We start from the raw sequence: 25703 nt of genomic DNA, 5'->3' as shown, positions 1-25703 counted from the left end.
TGTAATCCTAGCACTCTGGGAAGCCTAGGCGGGTGGATTGTTTGAGCTCAGGAGTTCCACACCAGTCTGAGCAAAAGTGAGACCCCTGTCTCTACTAAAAAAAAAAAAAAATAGAAAGAAGTGAGCTGAACAACTATAAATATATAGAAAAAATTAGCCGGGCATGGTGGCACATGCCTGTAGTCCCAGCTACTCGGGAGGCAGGAGGATCACTTGAGCCCAGGAGTTTAAGGTTGCTGTGAGCTAGGCTGACACCACGACACTCTAGCCCAGGCAACAGAGCAAGACTCTGTCTCAAAAAAAAAAAAAAAAATATATATATATATATATATATATATATATATATATTACAGAGTACAGAGTTTGGCTTTTTTTCCCATTAACATCACCATTAGGTAACTCTCTGAAAAGCAACCCATTCCCCACCCTGCAGCCTGGAAGCCAGGCTGTGGGTGTGCATGCACAGCAAGGAGAAAGTCCTCCATGAGGTGGAAGGAAATGACCTCTGAGGGGTCAGTCCAGGGCCCTGGAGAGAGTGGGCCCTGCTTACAGTATCTTCTATCCTATGGAAACAACCCCCATCCAAACCGTCAGGGACTACTGCAAGGGACTCACTAGCCTAAATTACTAAGTGGTCAGGCTACACACTGAGGTGACCAGGCATGTTTCAGAGGGGAAGATCCCATTTCCCAATCCCAACTTGAGAGCTGGTCTAAAACCCTGCCTCCTGATTCTCAGGCCGTCTGGTACACTAGGCACAGGACACATTGTGTTTCTGCCACCCCCCACCCCAGCTCTGAGGTCATAGCCATGGTGGCCAGGTGAGCCAGATGCCCCATGGTGAAGAGAACGGGGCAGATAATATCTAACACCCGAGACAAACAGGAGGCTTTTAAGAGGAGCAAAGGGATCCCCTGCGTGTTGAGGAGGTGGGAGGAACAGGGTCCTCCCATTCCCATCACCCTCCAGAACCCAGGTACATGGGAACACAGGTCCAGGGGGAGCAGTTTAAGGGTTGCCACCACCCAACAATTCAAGGACACCCACAAAGAGGCACTGCAAAGACTTATTGGGATAGTAAGATGAATAGATTTAATCATTCTTGTTTGAAAAACAAGACATAAATTAGTATATATATAATTTATATATTTTATGTGGTATATATACTATATACAGACATTAGAAAATGTTTCCTCTCCATGAGGCTGAGGGAGAGGTGAAGGATGGTGCTGGAATGACACAGGCGGGGTCTGAGTGGTGAAGGCACAGGATCAAGAAGGTGGGAGAAGAGGGAGACCACGTCAGCGCTCCAGCTTGCAGTGGCCGTGGGGGACAGGGTTCCCCACTGGCTGCAGTTCTAGCCTATTAAACAACTGGGTCCTGTGGGAGGAGCGACAAGGAAGGGGGGCTGGCATCTGCAGAAGGAGCTCCCTGGCCCTTGCCGGGAGAGCTCGCCACTCAGGGGTGCTTCCTTGCCCTAGGGGTTACCAAGGATGGGTGGGGGTTAAGCACAGTGTACATCTTTATAAAACTCACAGAAGAATGGCAGATTTCACATGGGCCTCTCACACATTGACGGAAGAGAGGCAGACACAGGGCACGAGGGTGTGGGGAACGGGGAGCTATGGAAAGGTGGACGACAAGCTATCTATACAGAAGAAACATTGGCTTTCTTTGTTCCCTACAGTGTGACAGTTGGTAGGGACTCCGTGTCTTCACTCCTAGGAAGGTTGTTGGGGGTGGGGTGGGGTGGGGGGGTAGCAGCGGTGGTAGTGGCGGTGGTGGCAGCGGCAGCAGTGGTGGCAATAGGAGGTGTGTGTCAAGATGGATGCTAAACAGTGTGACTTCCCTTCCAGATGGCTCCGGAGAAGGAAAAAGAGGTGCAGGACTGCACCGGGTAAGGCGCTCAGCTTCTTTTCTTAGAGAGACAAATCCACAGGGTCAATACACAGCCAAAAGCATATACTCAGGACTAACATATCACACTAGCTTCCAGAAGTTTAAGATATAGTCATCAACACCCCCCACCCCCTAGCCCCTGCCCCCCTCCCCCCACCCCCCACCCCGATCCACAGCTAAGTCAACTCCTAAGGACAGTCTGTCTGGTAGAGATGTTGAGAGAGGAGCCTCATGCCTGCAGCGACAGCCCCTGCGCTGGGCAGGACTGGGCCGGGCGGGCTCCTAGGCCTGTGCTGGGTCACCCCAGGGCAGACGTTTTCACCAGGTACCTTACCCAAACGAGTGGGGTGATCCCAGAGACTTGTTCCCTAGTGGACTGAGCTGCCCTGCCCATCAGCGAGGGGCAGGGCACTTTGGGGATGGCTGGTGTGGAGCTACTGGACCTGGGGCCGAGGGCTCCCCAGGCTGCCAGCCTGTGGGGCTGGCCACAAACAGCTCAGCGCAGCTGTTTTCTGCAGACATCCCACCCTAGCATGAGCACAGATCCTCGGGGGAGGCTCCTGCCAGGTGAGTGTGAGCCCAGGGTGGGCGGGCACATCTGGACCGAGTGCCCTTTCCCCTCAGCTCGGCGCTGTGGCCTGCTGCTACTGCTACTGCTCCCGGGAGCGGGGCAGATGCTAGGAGGAGCTCAAGGCCCAAGGGGCTGCTTGATTCAGGCCCCGGCTCCCCCTGCTCGGAGCAGGAAGTGAACCTGATGTCACCTCTCAGTCCTGGAGAAGAGATAAAATAACAGCTCTGCGGTGGGCAGACTGACGAGGGGCCTTTGCCCTCACAGTGAGGCCCAGAGGCCAGAGAAGGGGTGAAGACACCCAGGGCGGCAGCTAGGCCTGCAGCCCTTAAGAGAGAGCCTCAGTCAAGGGAGTTTTCACTCCCTGGAGACTGATGGGCTCTTGGACCCTGACTGGCCCAACAGACAACACACACACACACACACACACACACACACACACTCACCACGAGATGCAAGGACCACAAAGTTCAAACCTGGGGCTGTGGTTGGGGAAGGGGGACAGGCTGGGCAGATGCCCTACTTAATAAAGGTTTTTAAGGAGCGGGTGAATGTGCTCATAACAGTCGCCGAAGTTGGGGAGCCTGGTGGGTGCCCTGTGGCTGCCCCTGTAGCTGCTGCCACCTGCTGCTGCTGCTGCTGCTGCTGCTGCTGCTGCTGCTGCTGCTGCTGCTGCTGGTTAAGGTTCCGGGCTGTGGACTCCTCAGCGGCGCGCAGCAGGAAGGTGTAGTTCCTCACCACCTCTTCTACCTTGGCCAGCAGCTCTTGGCGCTGCGCCTCGGAGCGCACGATGAACACCAGCCGCACAAAGGTCTCGATGAGGCTGCTCAGCACCTGGAAGCTGCCCGTGATGGCTGCCAGCATGTGAGTCGGGCTCTTGTCCACATTGGCCACACGGCGACAGGAGGCCCGGAGCTCCTTGAACTTGAGAGCTAGCTCGAGTTTGTACTCGGAGATCTGAGAGACGTAGGGCTTGGGGGCCCGGGCTTCGGGGCTGGCCACACACTGCCGCAGGACTGTCAGGAGCTCATTAGTGTCCAGCCGGGCAGCCAGGAAGCCATCAGGGAGGCCGTAGGCATGGGCGCGCAGGGCATTGATCTTGGCCAGGCTCCCCTCGAAGGTGGACACCCGAAGGTCGATCTCCTGAGTGCGGGACGCCTCGGGGCTGCTGCTGCTGCAGGTGGCGGCATCCAGCACCTGCAGGGTCCTGCTCACCACAGGCACCACCTGCTCATCCAACTTCATGCCGGGCAGAATCTTCATGGGGATAGAGTAGGAGAGTTCGTCCTTGCCATCACTGGCGTCATCTGCAATGTCGCACTTGCGGTAGTAGAAGCAGTAGCGGATGGAGCAGCACTTGCTGGTCTCACTGTCCTCGTCCAGATCAGCAGGCCTCCGGTACACCTCCTCGGGCAGCGAGAACACGGCCATCTGTCTGGGGCCTTTGGTCTCAGGGGCAACCTGGACATAGGAGGGGTTTCCCAGGGTTGGTGACTCCAGAGATTTGCTTTTGGAACCCAAGCCTAGGGGGAGGCCTGCCTCTACCTCCTTGGCCTCCCTGGGCAGCATCCCCAGGGGTGGGTGTGGGTAGATGTCGGAGGTCAGTGAGGCCCTGTCACCCTGATCCAGCTCACTGATGCTGTAGCGGCGCATCAGTTTCCTGTAGTTGGGAGCTGCCAGACACTCGCCCCCCGAGGCACACGTGCTCAGGCACGAGATACCACTCTCAGGGTCTGATCGGCACTCTCGGGATTCCAGGCTGGTGGAACGGATGCGCTGCATGTTGCTGGGGCTGCTGAGGCTCAAGCCTGGGCCGGCCTCTGGCTGCCTCTGGGTAGGGAGGACCCTGTCCCTTTCCCTCCCTTGGACGCTGGGCACTGGTGTCTGGGCGGCCTGGGGCCGGCCCCCACGGCAGATGCGCTTGCAGTCGCAGCTGCGCCTCTGCTCGCGGGACATGCCAGGCCCCTGCTGCACGGGGCTGCTGCGGAGCTGGCAGCTGCAGCGGCCAGGTGCCGGAGGTTGCAGGTACTCAGTGCCTGGCAGGTCTCCTTGGCTTGGTGGCTTTAGAAGTTCCTCGAGGAACTCCAGCTCATACTGCTTTACCTTCTGCAGTTGGGCCTGCCGCTCATCTGTCTCCTTCTTCTGGCGGGTTGGGAAGGTGGCAGAGAATAAATTGCGTAGCCGGAAAGGACCCCGGGATGACTTGGGCTTTGCAGGGCCTTCAGAGGCCGAGTGGGCGCCATTTAGGGTTGTCTCAAGCTTCCTAGAGGGCATGGTGCTCACCTGGCGGCTCACGGCCTTGGGCCTCAGTGGGCTCTGGCTTCGAGGCTGGCAACTGGGGCTCTGGCCTCGGGACTGGCTGCTGGGGCTGTGGCCAAGGGGCTGGCAGCTGGGGCTGTGGCTTCGTGGCTGGCAGCTGGGGCTGTGGCTTCGTGGCTGGCAGCTGGGGCTCTGCAGAACCATGGGGTAGCCAGCTCTGGGGACCAGGCTCGTCTCTTCAAGCTTGCTGCTTTTGGGGGTGCTCTCCAGCTGCACCTTCTCTCCCTGGCTGGAGATGGTGCCCTGCTTGTACAGGGTAGGCTTAGCACCCTCTGGCCCACCTTTGCCTGCCACCTCTCCTGTAGCTTGCTTGCCCACTGACTCTCGACTTGCTCGCAAATGATAGCTTTTGGGAGGAAAATTTTGAACAGGCAGCCTGTCTTCTTGTGGGGAGAGGTGCAGGCTATCAGCCCGGCTGCCTGTGAGCGCTCTGGGGCTGGAAGAAACCTCTGGGCAGAGCTGCTGCTGGGAATTCCGTGAGGTCTCTGGAGCACCGGGGCTCATTTTGAACTTCAGATTCTTATTGGCACTGCTGCTCATCATGCTAACTTCTGGCCTCCCCATGCTGGCCTCTAGCCTTCTCTCCCCTCTGCTGGGGGGGTTCCCCAAAGCCCCAGCAGGGGTGGCTAGACTCTTACTGTGAACCACCTGCTGTAGGGCGGCTGAGATGATGGCTGGGGTCACACTGCCCTTTGAGTCCAGGATAAGCTTGGGGCTCAACCTGACTTCCTTAGGCAGGTTCTCCCTCAGCTCAGAGACCTGCTCTTCACTGAGAGATGGCGTGGCCGCTCTCAGTGACATCTCGAGGCCTGCCCTAGTGTGGCTAGGCCCTTTGTCCTCAGGAACTGGGGACAGCAGGCTCAGATTCTTCTGCTCACTAAGCTGTGGGGACAGTGCTGGGTGCACTGCCAGGGAGTATGATCGCTCTCCCTGTGCCTGGCTGTCTGGCTGGGGCAGCTTCCTTCGCGCGCCTGGGGGGCCGGGACTCTGGCTTGTGATGACTGGCTGGAGAGATGCGTTGGGATCCGGGCGCCCGAGAGAGTAAGGGGCCGTGAGAACGGCCTGGGCTGCGCAGCTCTGGATCCGGAAGGGCAGGTCCTTGCGGGCAAGGAGGCTGTCCTTGTTGAGGTGCTGGGCCAGGAAGTAGGTGGTGTTCTGGTGCTGCTTCATGGCCGACATCATCTCTGACATGTCTGTGAGCTCAGAAGAGTTGGTTTCATGGCCCGAGTCCAGCGATGATTCAGGGGTGATCGTGGCCAGCACAATCAGACCTGGAGGAACAGGGACAGAGCCTGTTATACCTACTAAGATCAGGTTCTTTCCCACTCATATATAATTGTCCCTTGGTACCGATAGGGGATTGCTTCCAGAACCCCCAAGGATTCCCAAATCCACAGATGCTAGTGTAGTATTTGCATATCATCTACCCACATCCTCCTGTATACTCTAAATCATTTCTGGCTTACTTACAATGCCTAATATAACGTAAATGCTACATAAATAGTTGCCATACTGTATTGTTTAGGGAATAACAACAAGGAAAGAAAGCCTGTACATGTTCAGTACAGATGCAATCATCCATTTTTTTCCAAAATATTTTTGATTTGAGGTTGGCTGTGAAACTCTCAGATATGGAGGGCCGGCTGTATAGACAGCGCATGGAGGCCAAGGTTAGCCAGTCGTATATCAAGCTGGGGAACACCTGGGGGGAACACAGGACTGAGGGCGGGAGAAGTGGAGGGGACAAAGAGGGGCATGCTGTGAGAAGGGGTATGAAAGGCTAGAATCCAAAAGAGAAACAAAAGAGGTGAGGAGAAGATCTGGGCAGTTTGATGGCAAATTACCATGCAAATCACATGCAAAACAACATGCTAATCAACACTATTTTTAGATTCAACAGCTAGGAAATTTTTGTTAATTGTCTTAAAGAGGGGTTGGCAAAGAGAAGTCCCTCTCTATTCCTCCTCATCTGGCCAGGCCTGCCTACAGCTCCTGCAGCTGAGGCCATTTAGCAAGCTTGTCCTCTCTCTGGCAGCCATGTGGGCCTCGAGCCTGGAACAGCTAGGGCTTGGCACTCTGGGCTCTAAGTAAAGAGAAATGCTGGCCCCTGGGGGAGAGGGCAAACACACGGGGGCTGACCAATATCAAGGCTGTCCTCACTTACAGGCAGGTTCCCTTCTTTTTATTTTTATTTCAGCATATTATAGGGGTACAAATGTTAAGGTTACGTATATTGCCCATGCCCTCCCTCCCTCCTGGGCAGGTTCCCTTCTAATCTCAATCCTTTCACTGTCTCTGTCTACACTTTCCTCTGCCTCACCTGCTTTCTCATATTCCTTCCTCCCTATTCCTTTTCTGTTGCTGTGTCATTTGCCTCTTCTTTTTCTTAAGGTGTATGTGTATGGAGAGATGCATGTGTGACATTGTGTACATGTCTGATGTGTGTCTACAAGATGGAAGTACATGTATCTACATGCATGTTAGATGGTTCTCCTACTAAGTAATATTTACTAACAATAGCTACCACTTACTGAGTCCTTATTGTGTGCTAGTCAGTGTTTAAGTGCTTTGCACGAATGGTATCCTTTAGTCTTCATGACAACCCTAACCCTAACCCTAACCCTAACCCATTTTTCTTCCAATCATGTGCATGCTGGATGTTTTTTGCCTGTCTTCTAGATCTCTCATAGTTTTTCTCTGATCCTCCATCCTGGCCTGGATCAGTAGCTGTTGCTGGATCAGTAACTACTGCTATCAAAATCCACTTAAGGCCAGGTGCAGTGGCTCACGCCTGTAATCCTAGCACTCTGGGAGGCAGAGGAGGGCAGACTGCTCAAGGACAGGAGTTCAAAACCAGCCTGAGCAAGAGCGAGACCCCTGTCTCTACTATAAATAGAAAGAAATTAATTGGCCGACTAATATAAATAGAAAAAAAATTTAGCTGGGCATGGTGGCGCATGCCTGTAGCCCCAGCTACTCGGGAGGCTGAGGCAGGAGGATCGCTTGAGCCCAGGAGTTTGAGGTTGCTGTGAACTAGGCTGATGCCATGGCATTCAATCTAGCCTGGGCAACAAAGTGAGACTCTGTCTCAAAAAAAAAAACCCCAAAAAACCCAAAATCCACTTAAGATGACAAAAGTGAAGCTCAGTGAGAGTAAGTGCCTTGCCAGAGGTCACACTGGCAGTGAGTGGAGAAACAAGGACTTGGGTGCATCTGATTCAGAGCTCATGTTCTTAGGCAGGATAAAGACTCAGCCCTAAGCAGTAAAAGCTCTTGGCTCCCCTGATCCCAGGGCCCTAGGTGGTGAGTTGGTCATTTCATTTTTCTTCCAATCATGTGCATGCTGGATGTTCTTTGCCTGTCTTCTAGATCTCTCACAGTTTTTCTCTGATCCTCCATCCTGGCCTGGATCAGTAGCTGTCACGGCCCCAATCCCTGGGATCCATCTGCAAGACATTTCCAAAGAAATGCAATGGCGAGAGCCAGAGCTCTAGCTAGAGCTGAGTCGCTAATCCCTGCTGCAACATCACTGCTCCCCTGACCCCATCTGAATTAACTCTGGCCCATCCATCCACTGCCCTGACACACCACGGTGACTTGGACATCCGCTTGGGAAAACACAATGTTACCTGCTGGCCCTTCCTGGCCAGGAGGAAGGGGAGTCAAGAGGGAAGAGGAATGGGTTGTTACCTGCAGTCTGTGGGGGCGGGGGGTGTGGTCCATCCTCTGATGCAGCCAGGGCTTCCAGAGCTTGCAGAGTGGACACCAGGGCATCATCTAGCTCCTGAGCATGATCTCGGACAGTCCGGGTCTGCACACTGTCAATCAATGTCACTGGAATCTCATCATACAGGAGCCCACGCAGGTGGCGTCCTTGCTCCTGACTCTGGACGGCCCGGCGCTTCGGGTCATCCTCATCAGAGCTGTTGTCTCGGAAGCCAGGGGGTGGGGCGGCAATGGCAGGCAACAGAGAAGTTGTCTCATCTTCTTCCTCCTCCTCCTCCTCGCTCCCGGGTGGTGGGAGGGACATCAAATCTACAATATTGTCACGAGAGGAGCCAGGCCTTCCGCCTTTGCGTGGGCCCTGTTGCTCCTGGAATTTGGCTTTGCAAGAGTCACAGTAGAAATTCAGGGCTTCAGCCCCAAGGGTATTGTCCAAGGTGTAGGACCGGGCCCTGCTGGCACAAGGCTCATGGTCTAGGCTGGCTGCATCAAAGTCATCAGGGATCACGTCGTAACCTTGGCCAGAGCTTTTGGATGTGGGGTCAGACTTGGTCCGGGGCCTGGTCTCTTCAAAGAAGATTAGGTTCTCATTGACATCTGTCCGGCTTTCCTGCTCCTTCCTTTGTTCCCGCATGTGGAGGTAGCAGAAGCTGACAAGCTCAGAGTCGGCAGGCGGGGGCGTGCAGCGGCTCGACTTCCTGGGGCTGGTGCCCATGCTGCCCACATAACTACTCTCCTTTTTCCCCAGGTGGCCCCCAGTGACAGGGCGGTGGGCGCTGTGCATGTAATCTAAACCCAGAAAGAGAATGGACAATTGAGCCCTGATGCTGAGGATTACAGCTGAGCTCCCTTGGCATCTCTGGCCCAGGTCTCTGTAGCACAGTTGGATGGCAGGTACCAAGGGAAAGCATTACCTGGCTGCTAGAGATTAGGGGAAGGGGAGTGGATGAGCCATGTCACTGTTGACTCTGAAAGTGGAGTGAGTAGAATCGAATGATCTGAGCTGCTAATAGTCCCATCACCTGTGAAATGGGAAAAGGCATGTGGGAAGTGGGTGTGGGGGTGAACACCTGGGTACGTGGGCACAGCTGGACTATTACATGGACACCTATGGCCTGTCAGCTGTAAACATACTTAAAAAGGCAAGATTTGTTTTATGTCCCCCTTGGAACTGTTCCTGTCCCGCCCCAATCCCTTTTCAGAGCCCTTCCAAGTGCCAGTACTCTGCTGCTCTTTGGGTTATCTTAGATTTCCTCTAGCAGATGGAAATAAATCTGACAAGTCACTAAAGCCTTAAACAGACTACATACAATGTCCAAGTGTTTACATTTCAAAGAGGACTGTTGATGGAGGGACACACTCTAGTGCTCTAAGGCTGGTGGCTCACACCTATAATCCTAGCACTGCGAGAGACTAAGGCAGGAAGATCCCTTGAGGTCAGGAGTTCTAGACCTGCCAGAGCAAGAGCAAGACCCCATCTCTACAAAAAATAGAAAAAATTGGCTGGGCGTGTCCCAGCCACTTGTAAGACTGAGGCAGGAGGATCACTTGAGCCCAGGAGTTTGAGGTTGCTGTGAGCTATGCATCATCACACCACTGCACTCTATCCTGGGTAATAGAGTGAGACCCTATCTCAAAAAAAATAAATAAATAAATAAATAAAAGAGTTAGAATTCCCCACATCAGAATGTGTAAAGTGTATAGGAGATAGATAGGAGGTACATGTGTGGGAGGAGGGTGAGGGGAGCTACCTTTTCTTTTTTTTCTTTTCTTTTCTTTTCTTTTCTTTTCTTTTCTTTTCTTTTCTTTTCTTTTCTTTTCTTTTCTTTTCTTTTCTTCTTTCTCTCTCTCTCTCCCCCCCTCCCTCCCTCTCTTTCCTTCTTTCTTTCTCTCACCTAGGCTAGAGTGCAATAGCTTGATCATAGCTCACTGCAGCCAGTCTTGAACTCCTGGGCTCAAATGATTCTCCCACCTCAGCCTCCCCAGTAACTGTGACTACAGGCAGGTGCATGCCACCAAGTCCAGCTAATTTTTTTTTTAAGAGGCATGGTCTCACTTTGTTGCCCAAGCTGGTCCTGAACTCCTGGCCACAAGAGATCCTTGCATTTTAGCCCCCTGTGTAGTTGGGATTGCAGGCATGAGCCACCATGTCCAGCTTTGGGAATATTCTTATAATTCCTCACATCTTATTCCTTTTCTGTATTCATGTAACCAGCCCTGCATGCTACACATACATGTGGTAAATACTCTCATCAATAGCTCTTAATGCCGACAGGTGTGTGCATCTGAGAAGTATCCACAGCAAATGCTTTATCTCTGAATAGCTTTTCTCTCTCTCGCTCTGTTTTGGGAGCCCCTCCCCATGTTATCTATGAGAATATACTCAGACAATGCCAATTCACTTCAGCAGACAGATGATAAACAAGGACTAATTTAGGCTAAGCTCCTTACACATGATCCCATTTAATCCTCGCAACAACCCAATGAAATAGGTATTATTAACCCTATTTTAAAGAGAAAGAAACCGACAAAGATGGTTATGTGACTCACCCAAGATTACATGGATCATAAGTGACAGTCTGGATTTGAGCCCAGGTCTGAGGAACTTCAAAAGCCATATTTTAACCATTACCCTTATAGCTCATCATGGGAGTCAAGTTGCTGGAAAACAAGACTTCAAAATGCCTTTCAAAACTCCAGTTTGACTGAGTCACTGTGGCAGTGTTGCCCTTCACCAGAACTTATTATAGCTATGACAAAAGCACAACGCTGGCACCTAACAACAGAACACCAAAATACATGAAGTAAAAAAGGAACTGAAGGTAGAAATAGACAATTTAGTAACAATAGTCGGAGACTTCAATATCCCACTTTCAATAATAGATACAACAACTAAGCAGAATGTCAGCAAGGAAATAGGGGACTTGAACAATACTATAAACCAACTAGACCTAATATAAATCTATAGGCCGGGCATGGTGGCTCACGCCTGTAATCCTAGCACTCTGGGAGGCCGAGGCAGGCGGATTGCTCGAGGTCAGGAGTTCAAGACCAGCCTGAGCAAGAGCGAGACTCCGTCTCTACTATAAATAGAAATAAATTAATTGGCCAACTAATATATATAGAAAAAATTAGCTGGGCATGGTGGCGCATGCCTGTAGTCCCAGCCACTCGGGAGGCTGAGGCAGTAGGATTGCTTGAGCCCAGGAGTTTGAGGTTGCTGTGAGCTAGGTTGATGCCACAGCACTCACTCTAGCCTGGGCAACAAAGAGAGACTCTCTCTCAAAAAAAAAAAAAATAAATGGGCCGGGCGCGGTGGCTCACGCCTGTAATCCTAGCTCTCTGGGAGGCCGAGGCGGGTGGATTGCTCAAGGTCGGGAGTTCGAAACCAGCCTGAGCAAGAGCGAGACCCCGTCTCTACTATAAATAGAAAGAAACTAATTGGCCAACTAATATATATAGAAAAAATTAGCCGGGCATGGTGGCTCATGTCTGTAGTCCCAGCTACTTGGGAGGCTGAGACAGAAGGATCGCTTGAGCCCAGGAGTTTGAGGTTGCTGTGAGCTAGGCTGACGCCACGGCACTCACTCTAGCCTAGGCAACAAAGCAAGCGAGACTCTGTCTCAAAAAAAAAAAAAAAAAATGAATCAATCTATAGAACACTCAACTTAACAGCAGGAGAATATATATTCTTCTTAAATGCACATGGAACACTGCCCTGGAAAGACCATATGTTAGGCCATAAAATAAGCCTCAATAAGTTTAAAAGGAATGAAATCATACTAAGTATATTTCCTGAGCATAACAGAATTAAATTAGAAATCAATAACAGAAGGAATTTTAGAAAATTCATAAGTGGAAATTAAACATAGCACTCTTAAATAACCAATAGGTCAAAGGAGAAATCACAAGACAAATTAGAAAATACTTTGAGATGACTGAAAATGAAAATACAACATACTAATGCTTATGGGATCTAGCTAAAACAGTTCTTAAAGGGGAAATCTGTAGCTGTAAGTGCCTACATTAAAAAAGAAGAAAGATTTCACATCAATAACCTAATCTTCCATCTTAAGAAAACAGAAAAAGAACAAACTAAACCCAAAACAAGCAGAAGGAAAGTAATAGTATAGAAGATAGAAAAAATTAGAGAAAAATCAATGAAACTAAAATTTGCTTCCTTGAAAAAAATCAATTAAAAAAATCAATAAAATTGACAAACCTTTAGCTATACAGACCAAGCGAAAAAGAAAGAAGACTCAAATTACTAAAATTAGGAATGAAAGAGAGGACATTGCTACTGATCCTACAGATACAAAACTGGTTATAAGCGAATATGATGAATAAGGTTGTATCAACAAATTAGATAACCTAAATGATATGGACAAATTCTCAGAAATATACAATCCGGCTGGGTGTGGTGGCTCATGCCTGTAATCCTAGCACTTTGGGAGGCCAAGGCAGGAGGATTGTTTGAGCTCAGGAGTTCAAGACCAGCCTGAGCAAGAGCGAGATCCTGTCTCTACTATAAATAGAAAGAAATTAGCCAAGCAACTAAAAATAGAAAAAATCAGCTGGGCGCGGTGGTGCGTGCCTGTCGTTCCAGCTACTCGGGAGGCTGAGGCAGGAGGATCGCTTTCAGCCCAGGAATTTGAGGTTGCTGTGAGCTACTCTTTTTTTAAAAAAATTTTTTTTATTTCGGCATATTATGGGGGTACAAATTTTAAGGTTTCAATAAATGCCCTTTCCCCCCTCCCCCCACAAGTCTGAGTTTCCAGCATGACCATCCCCCCAGATGGTGCACATCTCACTCATTATGTTTGTATATAACCGCCCCCCTCCCCCCTCCCACCTGCCCAATACCCTATTACTGTAGCACCTATATGTGAACTACTCTTATGCCACGGCACTCTAGCCCAGGCAACAGAGTGAGACTCTGTCTCAAAAAAAAAAAAAAAAAAAAAAAAAAAAAAGAAAAGAAAAGAAAAGAAATATACAATCCACCAAAACTGATTCAGGAAAGTAGAAAATAGGAATCAGCAATAACAGGAAAATAAATTGAATTAGTAATTAAAAATCCCCAAGCCCCCAAAAAAGCCTAGGCCCAGATGGCTTCACTGGTGAATTTTATCAAATGCTTAAAGAATAATTTACACCAATCTTTCACAAACTCCTTCATAAAACAGAAAAGAACACTTCTCAACTCATTCTATGAGGCCAGTATTACATCGATCCCCAAACCAGACAAAGATATCACAAAAAAACTACAGACCAATATCTCTTATGAATATAGACACAAAGTTCCTCAACAAAATACCAGCAAACTGAATTCAGCAAAATATAAAAATAATTATACATCATGACCAAGTGATATTCATTGCATTAATGCAATGTTGGTTTAACGCCTAAAACTAAATTTGTGTAATATACCATTAAGAGACTATAGGAAAAAAACTGCATGATCATCTCAATAGATGCAGAAAGCCATTTGACAAAACCCAATACCCTTTCATGATAAAACATTCAACAAACTAGAAATAAAAAGGAACTTCCTCAACATGATAAAAGTTATCTATAAAAAACTCACAGCTAACATCATACTTGATTCAGATGAAATACTGAAAACTTTGCCACTAAGATCAGGAAAAAGACAAGAATGTCTGTTCTCATTACTTCTATTCAGTACTTTACTGGAAGTTTTAGCCAGGGCAATTAGGAAATAAAATAAAATATAAGGTTTCCATATTGTAAAGGAAAAAGTAAAACTATTTCTTGCAGAATACAAGCTCAATACACAAAAATCAATTGTATTTTTATGCACTAGCAATGGACAATTTGAAAATGAAATTAGGAAACAATTGTATTTTATGATAGCATCAAAAAGAATAAATAGGTATAAATTTAACAAAAGAAGAACAAGACTTGTACACTGAAAATTATAAAACACTTATGAAAGAAATTAAAGGAGATTTAAATAAATGGAAAGATATTCTATGTTCATAGATTGGTAGACATAATATTGTTAAGATGACAATATGTAACCTTAACACTTGTACCCCCATAATACACTAAAATAAATAAAAAAAAATCCCAGCTGACTTTGTAGAAGTTGACAAACTAATTAAAAAATTCATATGGAATCACTGGGACCCAGAATAACTAAAACAGTCTTGAAAAAGAAGAATAGGGCCGAGCGCGGTGGCTCACGCCTGTAATCCTAGCACTCTGGGAGGCCGAGGCGGGCGGATTGCTTGAGGTCAGGAGTTCAAAACCAGCCTGAGCAAGACCCTGTCTCTACCAAAATATAGAAAGAAATTAATTGACTAACTAAAAATATATATACAAAAAAAATTAGCCGGGCATGGTGGTGCATGCCTGTAGTCCCAGCTACTAGGGAGGCTGAGGCAGTAGGATCGCTGAGCCCAGGAGATTGAGGTTGCTGTGAGCCAGGCTGACGCCACGGCACTCACTCTAGCCTGGGCAAGAAAGTGAGACTCTGTCTCAAAAAAAAAAAAAAAAAGAAAAGAAAAAGAAGAATAAAGTAGGAGGACTCACATTTCCCCATTTGAAAATTTACTACAAAGTAAGACAGTGTATTACTGGCATAAGGATGGACATACATATCAAGGCAATAGAATTTAAAGTCCAGAAATAAACCCTCACATTTATGGTCAACCAGCCCAGTTTAAAAATAGCAAAATGATTTGAATAGATATTTCACCAAGGGAGATATACAAATGGCCAATAAGCATATGAAAAGATACTGAACATCATTAGCCATCAGGGAACTGCAAATCGAAAACCACAATGAGATATCACTTCATACCCACTATGATGGATGTAAATAAAAAGACAGATAATAACAAGTGTTTCAAAAATATGGTGAAATTGTAACCCTCCAATATTGCTGATGGGAGTACATAATGGTGCAGTCACTTTGGAAAACAGTTTGGCAGTTCTTCTAAAAGTTAAATATGGAGTTATCATTTGACCAGCAAGCCCATTCCTAGGTATATACTGAAAAGAAAAGAAAACATATGTCTCCACAAAAAGTTATACATGAATGTTTATAACAACATTATTCATAATAGCCAAAAGGTGGAAACAAGTCAAATGTCCATGAACTGATGAATAGATAAAGAAATGTAGTATGTCCATACAATGAAATATTATTCATCAATATAAAGGAATGAAGTACAGACACATGCTACAACATGGATGACACTTGAATATATTATGCTAGGTAAAAAAAGCAAGCCCCAGAAGACCATATTCCATTTAAAATTCATTTAAATGAAACATCCAGAATAGGCACAGCTATAGAGATGGAAAGTAGATCAATGGTTGCTTAGGGCTGGGTGGTTATTAGGGGGGAAATGGGGAGTGGCTGCTAATGGGTATAGAGTTTGTTTTACAAGGGGCAAAAATGTTCTAAAATTAGATGATGATGATGGTTGTACAACCCTGTGACTATACTAAATATATTAAAAAACACCGAGTTGTGCGCTTTAAATGGGTAAATTTTATGGCTTAGAAAGTTGTTTATTTTTTTACAAAAGCACAGCTCTGAACATGCACATGATGAACTCTCAATCCTTAGAAAAAAAGCAAAAAAGAGAAAAAGAGCTCTGCGTTGTGAAAGGACTTTATGTGGTTTACCTGACACAGTCCTGTCAAATCCCTCATGAGGTAGTAGTAGTATTGTCCTCTTTTTATAGATAAGAAAACTGAGACTCAGTCTCTGGCATCTAGTCATGATCACACAGCTAAGATATGGCAGGACAGGGACTGGATGCCAAGTCTTTTTGACTGCTGATCCCAAGTTCTTGTAGTTTTCCATAGACCATGTTGCCCCTTTAAATATACATTCAATGTAATTACATTGAGTGGGTTTGGTTCAGGCCTTACTGGGCTTTACTGTCTTGAGGGAATCCTGGATCAATTGGGGTAATGGTATCTAATGACCCTCCATCCAGGCCTCTGAGACTTAGGGAATAAGTGCTCCAGGGGAGCACCAAGCCAGGAGTATGAACTATTAGTTCATGTCATCTCTCTACTGCAAGGCATTGTCCTCAGATCCTGGGGCTGCACCAGGTGCTAACTACCTATGAGACGCCTGAGTCATCAGCTTGGCAATAAGCTGCCATTGAAGGTTGCTCCCCAGGGCACGTCCAATGAGCAGGTGGCAACTCTTCTCAGTTAAGGGCAGGAATTCTAAGGGTGGTTTCCCTCCCTACAAGATGGAAATATCTCCCAACACTAGACTATCAAGGCCAGGTGATTCCCAGGCCACCATTTAGTACTGTGATTTCCAGATTGGAGGAGAAAATGTGTCTGGAGAAGCCCAAATCTTCTCCTGGCAGAAGGTTAAAAACGCCAGTGATGCCAGGCACAGCTGGCTGATGGCTGGGACAGTGTGCTTCCCAGATTGCAAATATGTTGTAAATTACTCATCAGCTTCCCCCAAGGGGGTTGCCCTAGTCTATCCCTCTGTACTCAGCCACTCAGAAGACTGACTTTAGGAAAAAATTCTTGCAAAGAACAGGACGGTGATCCTACTGGAGTTACGGCTGAAAATATATGCATTTTATTTTTATATCTATAAACATACAGTCAGTGTGACATGGACTCAACCAGCATTCTAGTACTTGGCTCTGCTATATTCTGTAGTTCAGTGATCATTGGTCATTATGATGACAAGGACCACATGCTGTTTCTGAATCCTAAAAAAAGTCCATTATGTTCAGTGGAACTTTAGTACCCTGTGCATGTTGCTGGGTTTTAACTACATGAAAATTGGTAAGTCATGCGTGGTATATATGCTAGCCATTAACCAGAATGTTCAATTCACCAAATCAAACTCTTTTCTAACCATGGTAGAAAATATAGACTGAGTTCCTCCAACAGAGCCCCCAACTGGAGCCCCCAAAGACTTATTTCCTGGATTCCCCCAGAATACAGGGAGCTCAGGGCCACGAAGAGATAGTAGCTGCCTCTGGGTATCTCACTGCCTCGGTACAGATGGAGAATTGGCATTTGTCTGGGCCTTTCTCTAAGCTCAGGGCCTTTCTGGGCCCTCAAACTCAGGTGCTCTGTCTTTTGAATTTCTGCTATATAAATACAAGGGTACTTACTGTGCTGGACTATCCCTTTAATCATCTGTCTGTATTCCCTCAAGAGTAAATGAAGTATCTACTTCGGTGAAGCTACTGATAAAGCCCAAGAGGGAATCACTTTCCCACCATGTCCCTATTCTCCTTTTTTCCTGGGACTTGAAGAAAGGTGATGCTTTCTCTTTCCCAGTTGCTGGTTTAATAGCATCCTTTAGGCCCAACAGGCTGTGTCCTGAGTTGGGCTGGCTGGCAGCCAGCAGCTGCCGTGGGACAGGAATATAGAGCTGGCCAGACTTCTTCCTCCCTCCACAGAGACCAGGCCTGGAGTGGGCTGGGGCTTTGGACTCTGGGGGAAACGTCCAGATGAGGTTGGGAGGATGCCCGTTCCCTATAGGCCTTTGCTGAAGAACAACAGTTGGCATTGGGGCTTCTGTTCTGGGATGAACTGAGGACTGATGGAGTAAACACAGCTTAACTTTGGACCTGGGTCCTAAAGGTCTACAGGACCTGGAACTGATAATTCCTTCACTGGAACCTGAGCTGAGGTCTCTTCAGTGGTGCCCTTCCCTTCCTAGGGGTCATGAGACAAGATATGCCCACCAGTCCTAGAACTTTGCTGGGGCAGTGGCAGCTCAGTGAAGTCGGGCAGAGATGTGAGGCTTGCTGCAGCCCACCCCACCCACCAAGAGCATCTAACAGTCTAGAATGCCAAGAAACTGGGCCCAAGCATCGAACCAAGCCCCTGGGGAGGTAATGCCAAGTTTAAGTTCTCATGTTTCTGGGCAGAAGAAATGAGGAAGGAAGAGCAGAGGCTTTCTATATGCCTCTGCCTCTGAGCTGACTGTTTCTACCCAAGAAGGAGAAGCACTACAAACAGAGGAGACATCATAGTGGCCCATCTGGCTCCTGCATAGACACAGAGGCCCTGTGCTAGAGGCAGCTTGAGCCCCATCACCTGCAGGGCCAAGGGGGCTCAGGAATTAGGGAGGTGGGTTCTAAAGTCATGCCAGCCCATAGAGAATCCAATGAAACAGATCTGCCTTTGGAAAAGCAACGGGGGAGCAACATGGAATGTGTTCAGAGAGGTTCCAGGGGACACAGGAAGCCTGTGTCTCTCGCTTGGTGCCACTCTCACCAAAGCAAGAGGAATCCTTGGGCCCCGCATTGGCTAGGGTTCTGATGAGATGACAGAAACCCTTTGTTGGGTGGAGTGGGACTACAGAGTCACCACCAGTGCCTTAAGAAAGTAGTTTCCCCCAAACAATCCTCACTGCCACATGTGGTCCTTGACTGGGCTCCAGGTTGTTCCTTTTGCCCTCCCTTTTCCCTTTCTCCTTCTCTACCCTGTTTAGTAAGAAGTACAGTTTACTTGGTGAGAGTAGAGAGAGGAGGGCCACAGGTGACGCTGATAATGCTAACATGGGCTTTTCCATCATTTGGCCATCTGGAGGGTTGCTAGTATGGCCACCTCTTCAGAGCTATTCACCTGGAGACTCACAGCAACTCGCCCCCTGCTGTCTTCCTCTTTTTCAGTCCGTTCCCTTTGTCTTTCTATGTGAGCCTCCTTCATATGCCTGGGGGCCATCCATCCTTTCCCAAATCTGTGTTGGTGGATTGCCATTTAATTCCTGCGGACAATGTCATGAGATGTAAACTTGGGCTTGTCATGATGGTCGTGATGAAGAGACAATGAGGTGAGAGGATGTGTGTGGGGATCCCCAGCCCTCTGGGTGCTGGGTCATCCATTGGGAGTGTGTTTCTACTTTCAGACACCTCAATTTCGATCAGATATGACTACTCAAAACCAAGACAGCCTTGAAGAAAGAAGAAACAGCCAAACAGTAAGAGCAAATGGGTCAAAAGTATTCAGCATGTAAGGAGGGTGACTACTGAGTGTCAGATTCAGCTTCACCTATGATATGTGGGTGCTGGGGTGGGGGAACAGTTACTGTGTATACGTGAGCCTTAAGTCTGATATGTGGTGCACCTGCCCTTTGAGTCACCTCCTTCTCCTCTTCCTGTCAGTTCTGGGCAGCAGTGCCTGCACTGAGCTGGTTTTTTCCCAGGGCCCCTGTATGTGCCATGACCAGGACAGCTCAGAGAGGTAGCTGCATTAAGTTGCCTAACTAGAACGCTTTCTGTTTGTAGGGTGCACTTGAACTTGTTCTTTATGACCATCCCCTCTTATCTCTAAGCCTTGTTTGGGGCCTGCACAATCTTTCCCCACCAGAGCCTTCCATGGGCCCAGGAGAAGCCTTATTTCAGGCAGCTCTGTTGATCCCCACCATGATGAACAAAAAGAAAGGTTATATCTTCATTTTGTTTTTATTTTTCCTTTCCTTTCCTTTATTTTTTTAATTTTGTTTTGAGACAATGTCTCACTCCGTTACCCATGCTAGAGCGTACCTCTGGGCTCAAGTGATCCTCCCAATTCAGTGCCCTGAGTAGCTGGGAATACAGGTGTGTGCCACCATGGCCAGGTAATTTTTCTATTTTTCGTAGAGACGAGTTCTCACTATGTTGCTCAGGCTGGTCTCAAACTCCTGGCCTCAAGCAATCCTCCTACCTCAGCCTCCCCAACTGTTAAGATTACAGGTATGAGCCACCGCACCTGGCTATAGTTTCATTTTCAACCCCACTTCAACTGAGCCAGAACACCCATGAATCTCCCTGAGATCTCTGTACCTCTAAAACTTTGCTTTAGATCTAATGCAATTCTGTAGTTGGCTCTATTTATCGCTTGTTTGCTATTTTTGCTGTACATTCATTCACTGACTTGATCACAATATGTCATCATAGGCATCCTTTGTGGAACAGGCACATGTGAAGGTCAGGTGTCTTTCCCACTAGGTGTACCAGGTGGGACGCAGCGCTATAGGCCTGCTACTGGTAACCAGGTACTGTCGTCATGGGGTGAACACTAAGGCACAGAAGTTCCTCCCTCTATTTCCCCAGGGTCCAAAGGGGCTCCGGCACACTGAAAACAGAGGCTGAGCCCTACCTGCCTTTATCATTGGAGGTGGAAGAGGCTGGCTGGCAGGCCTGGAAAAGATCATCTTCCTGGAATCCAGCAGGAGGCGGCAATACCCCGCAATCAGGCAGGCAAAGTTGGTGGCTTCGGGCCACTCCATCAACAGCACCAGAGGCTGCAGAAGAATCGGGAAGAAACATAAAGACATGGAAAGCAGAGAGGCAGGTACATTTCTGGAAGGATGATAGCAAAGAAAAGATGACTTGCATAGTTATGGAAACCATACTTTCTGAACTCCAAATTGAGGCATGTGGCCTGACAAATAGTTGTTCTGATCTGGGAATTTCTTTGTAGTAAACTCTTATCCAGGTTATCGAAATTAAACCAAACTTTAATTATAAATTTAATGAACCACCTTTACTGCAAATGACTAAAATTATATAACATGTGACTACTGTGTTGGCTGTATGTGTGTTTGTCAGGGCTTGGCAGATGTGTGGGCTAATTGGAGTGAAGCTGGGAGTCTAGGCTAGACTATAGAATGGCCTGGTATACTCTTGACTCTAAGCTCCTTGGGTGCAAGAACAATCTCTTGCTCATCTCCACATGCCCCTGAAATATCCAGAACAGCTTCCTGGACATAGAAGATACTATTTGTAATCAAGTTCTAACTGTGTCTTTTGGGCCAAAGTCTTTCTGGCCCACCCTGCTCAGAGCCTCATACTCTATCCCCTTTCTTCTGTTTCCCAACATGGCCTCATGATGTTAATTGGTGCTTCTCAAAAGAGCTCCTTGTTCAAAAATGTTTGTGCAATAAATGCTGGTGTGGATGCGGAGAGAGAGGAACACTCCTACACTGCTGGTGGGACTGCAAACTAGTTCAACCTCTGTGGAAAGCAATATGGAGATACCTTAAAGTGATACAAGTGAATCTACCATTTGATCCAGCAATCCCATTGCTGGGCATCTACCCAAATGATCCAATGACACTCTACAAAAAAGACACCTGCACTCGAATGTTTATAGCAGCACAATTCATAATTGCAAGGCTGTGGAAACAGCCCAAGTGCACATCAATCCAAGAATGGATTAATAAAATGTGGTATATGTATACCATGGAGTACTATTCAGCTCTAAGAAACAATGGTGATATAGCACATCTTATATTTTCCTGGTTAGAGCTGGAACCCATACTACTAAGTGAAGTATCCCAAGAATGGAAAAACAAGCACCAGATATATTCTCCAGCAAACTGGTATTAACTGAGTAGCACCTAAGTGGACACATAGGTACTACAGTAATAGGGTATTGGGCAGGTGGGAGGGGGGGCGGGTATATACATACATAATGAGTGAGATGTGCACCATCTGGGGGATGGTCATGATGGAGACTCAGACTTTTGGGGGGAGGGGGGAAATGGGCATTTATTGAAACCTTAAAATCTGTACCCCCATAATATGCCGAAAAACAAAAATGTTTGTGACACAGGGTTAAACAAAGCTATGCAGATAGTTTTACTATGGCAATTCTTAAGACCCTTTAATATATTAACGTGCACTGTGAAACTTCAAAAGAAAGGCTTTAGTATTCCAAGTTTTCCAAGTTTATTTGACCACAAACATCTATTATATTTTTATAGAACATCTCATGGTAACAGAGTTGTTGTAGTTGGTTTTAACCCACTTTGGAAAATACTCGCATACTCTGTTGACTTCTGTTCCTAACCCTAAGTGAGTCAGATTAGTTTGGGGATGAACTGCTTCAAAGACCAGGCAGTGCTATACAAAAAAAATTCAGCACCTTTTCAAGAAAACTTCATAATATCTGTACTATAATTTAAAAAGTGTGCCTTGATTAAGCCTGCGTCAGGCTGAAGTCAGCTATGGGGGTGTTCTCTTTGGAATAGGGCAGTAGTCTCCAGACTCCTGAAGAGTGACTAACGAGGGAGCCATGGGGCTGTCGGTGGCCTAGGCCTGAGGCTCCCAGACCAGGCATTAAGAGCTGAAAGAATTAAGCAGAGGGAATGAGATTCTTTTCTGACCAGTGAGGAGGCTACTGCAATAGTTCAGGAGAGAGGCGAGTAGGGCCTCTGCTAGGCTAGTGGCCATTCAAGTAAAAAGGAAGGGACATCATACAGACTTGATAGGACTTGGTCACCAACTAGATTAGCTGCCTTTGGCTGTATCATTATCACTTGGGGAACAATTCAGACTCCAAACCAGCTCAGCTGTTAGATAAAGTTGTACCAGTTTTCCTTGCTGTCTCCCTGGATCCCAATATACATCTTGAGTTGAATACTTTGTAGTTCATATATTCTTTTTCTTTCTTTTAAGCATGAGATACTTGCTTTACATGCAGTTCATATAGATCAGGGGTTGACACACATTTTCTATAAAGGGCTAGATAGTACATATTTTAGGCCATATAGTTTGTCACGACTCTACCATTGTATGTAGTGTGAAAACAGCCATGGATGGTCTGTAAACTAAACAAATGGGTATGATTATGTTCTAATAAAACTATTTTTACAGAAACAGGCAGGTCGGATTTGGCTTATGGGCTATAGTTTGCCACCTGATCTAGAAGTGAGATTTCTTCCCAGCTAGATACAATTGCATTTATTCATCACACATCTCAACTTGTTACATTTGCTGACAGACAGTGATCGCCTTCTCTTTTGGAAATTCTTCTCTTGGCTTCTGTTTCTGTGAAGTGACACTGTGTTCTGGGTCTGTAAACTCTGACCATCTTTGGCTGGCTCTTCTTGAGCAACCTCCCCACCCTATCTATGCCCCAGGCTCAGTCTACAACCCTCAATTCTTCTCCCTCAGGGTGTAAGCTTTCACCTCTATGGTGGGGAATCCAAAATTCCAGTCTATTTCTCCCTGGAATTCTTTTTCTATCTCCCAAACTCATATGGTGCTATGTCTATACCATACAATCTTGTTCTGGATCAAACACTATCATGAATTATTTAATAGTAATTGTACATCCAATTACAACACATGCCACAGTAAGGCATTTGGACTCTGCCCCACAGGAAACAAGTGATGCTCCTATAGAGTTGGTGCAATACCATTGGGAGGAAAAAGGAACAGTCTCTACCCAGAGGAACAATGGCTCTTTTCTCCAGAGAGAAAGGGGTTGGGGATAAGGTATTACTTTTGAGTCATTATTAGGAAGGGACAGAAGGGATGTTTGTACCTCAAGTTAATAAACACTTCTCAGTCACAACGGAATGGTCAACCTTATATACAACAAAATAACAACAAAAGGGATGGAAAGGGGATGGGTTTGGGGGTGGGAAGAGAGTCAGATATCCCTTCCCACTGCACCCCCTGCCACCAATTGGAAGAAGGGTACAGAGAGGTTGGGTGTGGATGGCTGTCACTACCATGAAGGCCCAAGATTCATTAGGCTTGCATCAGGAGAATTCACAGATATCACCGCCATCCCTACTGCCACTGCTTTCTTTCAGACCCTTATCATCTTCCTCCCAGACCAAAACTTCCCAAGGCATGTGTGAATGGGTGGCAAATATGCTGAGATCCTGAGCCCCTCAGCCTCTGGGTCCTATTGCCTCTGGCTATAAGCTGCCTTATCTGTGTGTGTATGTATGCCTCATCTGTTTGTATGTTTAGTCATACAAATTGTGACATTTTTCTCATGAGATTGAAAAGGTTGGGACATACTAACCTAAGGACCTCCACTAGCCTCCTGATTGGGCTCTCTGTTTCTAGTCTCTTCCCACTTAGCTCCACTTCACCTCCATATTGCTACCTAAGGGGTCTTTCTAAAGTACAATCTCATTGTCATTTAAAATTTTCACTAGCTCATCACCTATAGGATAAAATGCAACTGTCTTTTTTTTTTGTTGTTTTGTTTTTTTGAGACAGAGTCTCACTCTGTTGCCCGGGCTAGAGTGCCGTGGCATCAGCCTAGCTCACAGCAACCTCAAACTCCTGGGCTCAAGCAATCCTTCTACCTCAGCCTCTCGAGTAGCTGGGACAACAGGCATGCACCACCATGCCCGGCTAATTTTTTCTATATATTTTTAGTTGGCTGATTAATTTCTTTCTATTTTTAGTAGAAATGGGGTCTCGCTCTTGCACAGGCTGGTTTTGAACTCCTGACCTTGAGCAATCCTCCCACCTCGGCCTCCCAGAGTGTTAGGATTACAGGCATGAGCCACCGAGCCTGGCCTAAAATGCAACTGTCTTACCATGGCACACAAGCCCTTCAGGACCTGGACCCAACCTCCATCTCCAACCTTATCTCCCATTAGCTCTGCCAGTGCTGTCCTCCATCTGTCCCTCATCTTATGCTCCAGCAAGGACATTTACAGGTCACATGTTCTTTCACACTTTCATACCTTAACCTATGCCACTCCCTCTGGCTGAAAGGCTCCTGTGCCTTGCTTTTTCTATGCAGCAAGCTGCTACATATTGGCTAGTGCCTCCTGGAGAGCATGAATGACTGAGAGATGCATCCATTCATTCCAGAACAGGGCCAACCCAGTTCCTGCCCTCATGGAGCTTACAATCTAGCAGGAAATAAGACACGAACCAAATAATCACACAAATGACTATGGCTGTGAGGTGTGATAAGCACTTTGAAGGAAACATAGGGAGAGCTATAAGAACATAGAATGTCCTGGAGCACTCCGTGGGTGGGTGGGTGTGAACATGTGTGTGTGTGTATGACTAATTTGGTTTCAGAAGCTGGAGAAAGCTTTGAGGAAATGACATTGGCTGACAAATATAATGAGGGACCATTTGACCAAAGTACAGGCTGAGTGGCTGACTGACTGACTGACTGAAGGACAGGCTGGCGGGCTGGCTGGTTGCAAGACTCACTCCTGCCCTGGCCGACCAGCGGTCTGCAGGGCAGGCACAATGCCTACGGGCCTCACGTTCTGGCGGCTTAGCTACCTGGCTGGCTGCTTGGCTGGCCGATGGACAGAATAACTGACTGACTGGAAGCCGGGAGATTAACTCGTTGACTGGCTTAGATGTATGACTTCAGTTTCCCCCTTTACCCCTAATATAGCCCAATGCTGGTAATGAAACAGCAGAAGGCAAAATCTTGCGCACAGAGAGGGCCAAGCACG

At 47.4% G+C, this 25703-nt stretch overlaps 1 protein-coding gene across 1 annotated transcript in view; it reads right to left on the bottom strand.

Moving 5' to 3' along the window:
• Positions 1-2079: 2079 nt before the first annotated feature.
• The window catches only part of FRMPD3 (FERM and PDZ domain containing 3), a 66799-nt gene continuing 43175 nt past the window's right edge, over positions 2080-25703 (bottom strand). The window contains exons 12-14 of the mRNA XM_012750796.2: positions 20624-20768; positions 8477-9298; positions 2080-6057 (exon numbers count right to left, since the gene is read on the bottom strand). Of these exons, the coding sequence (XP_012606250.2) occupies positions 2987-6057; positions 8477-9298; positions 20624-20768 (4038 nt within the window). The 3' untranslated portion in view covers positions 2080-2986. The remainder of the gene's footprint in view (positions 6058-8476; positions 9299-20623; positions 20769-25703) is intronic.

Source organism: Microcebus murinus, chromosome X, assembly GCF_040939455.1.
Source record: "Microcebus murinus isolate Inina chromosome X, M.murinus_Inina_mat1.0, whole genome shotgun sequence".
Classification (NCBI taxonomy): domain Eukaryota; kingdom Metazoa; phylum Chordata; class Mammalia; order Primates; family Cheirogaleidae; genus Microcebus; species Microcebus murinus.
This window is presented reverse-complemented; position numbering and strand designations above follow the sequence as displayed.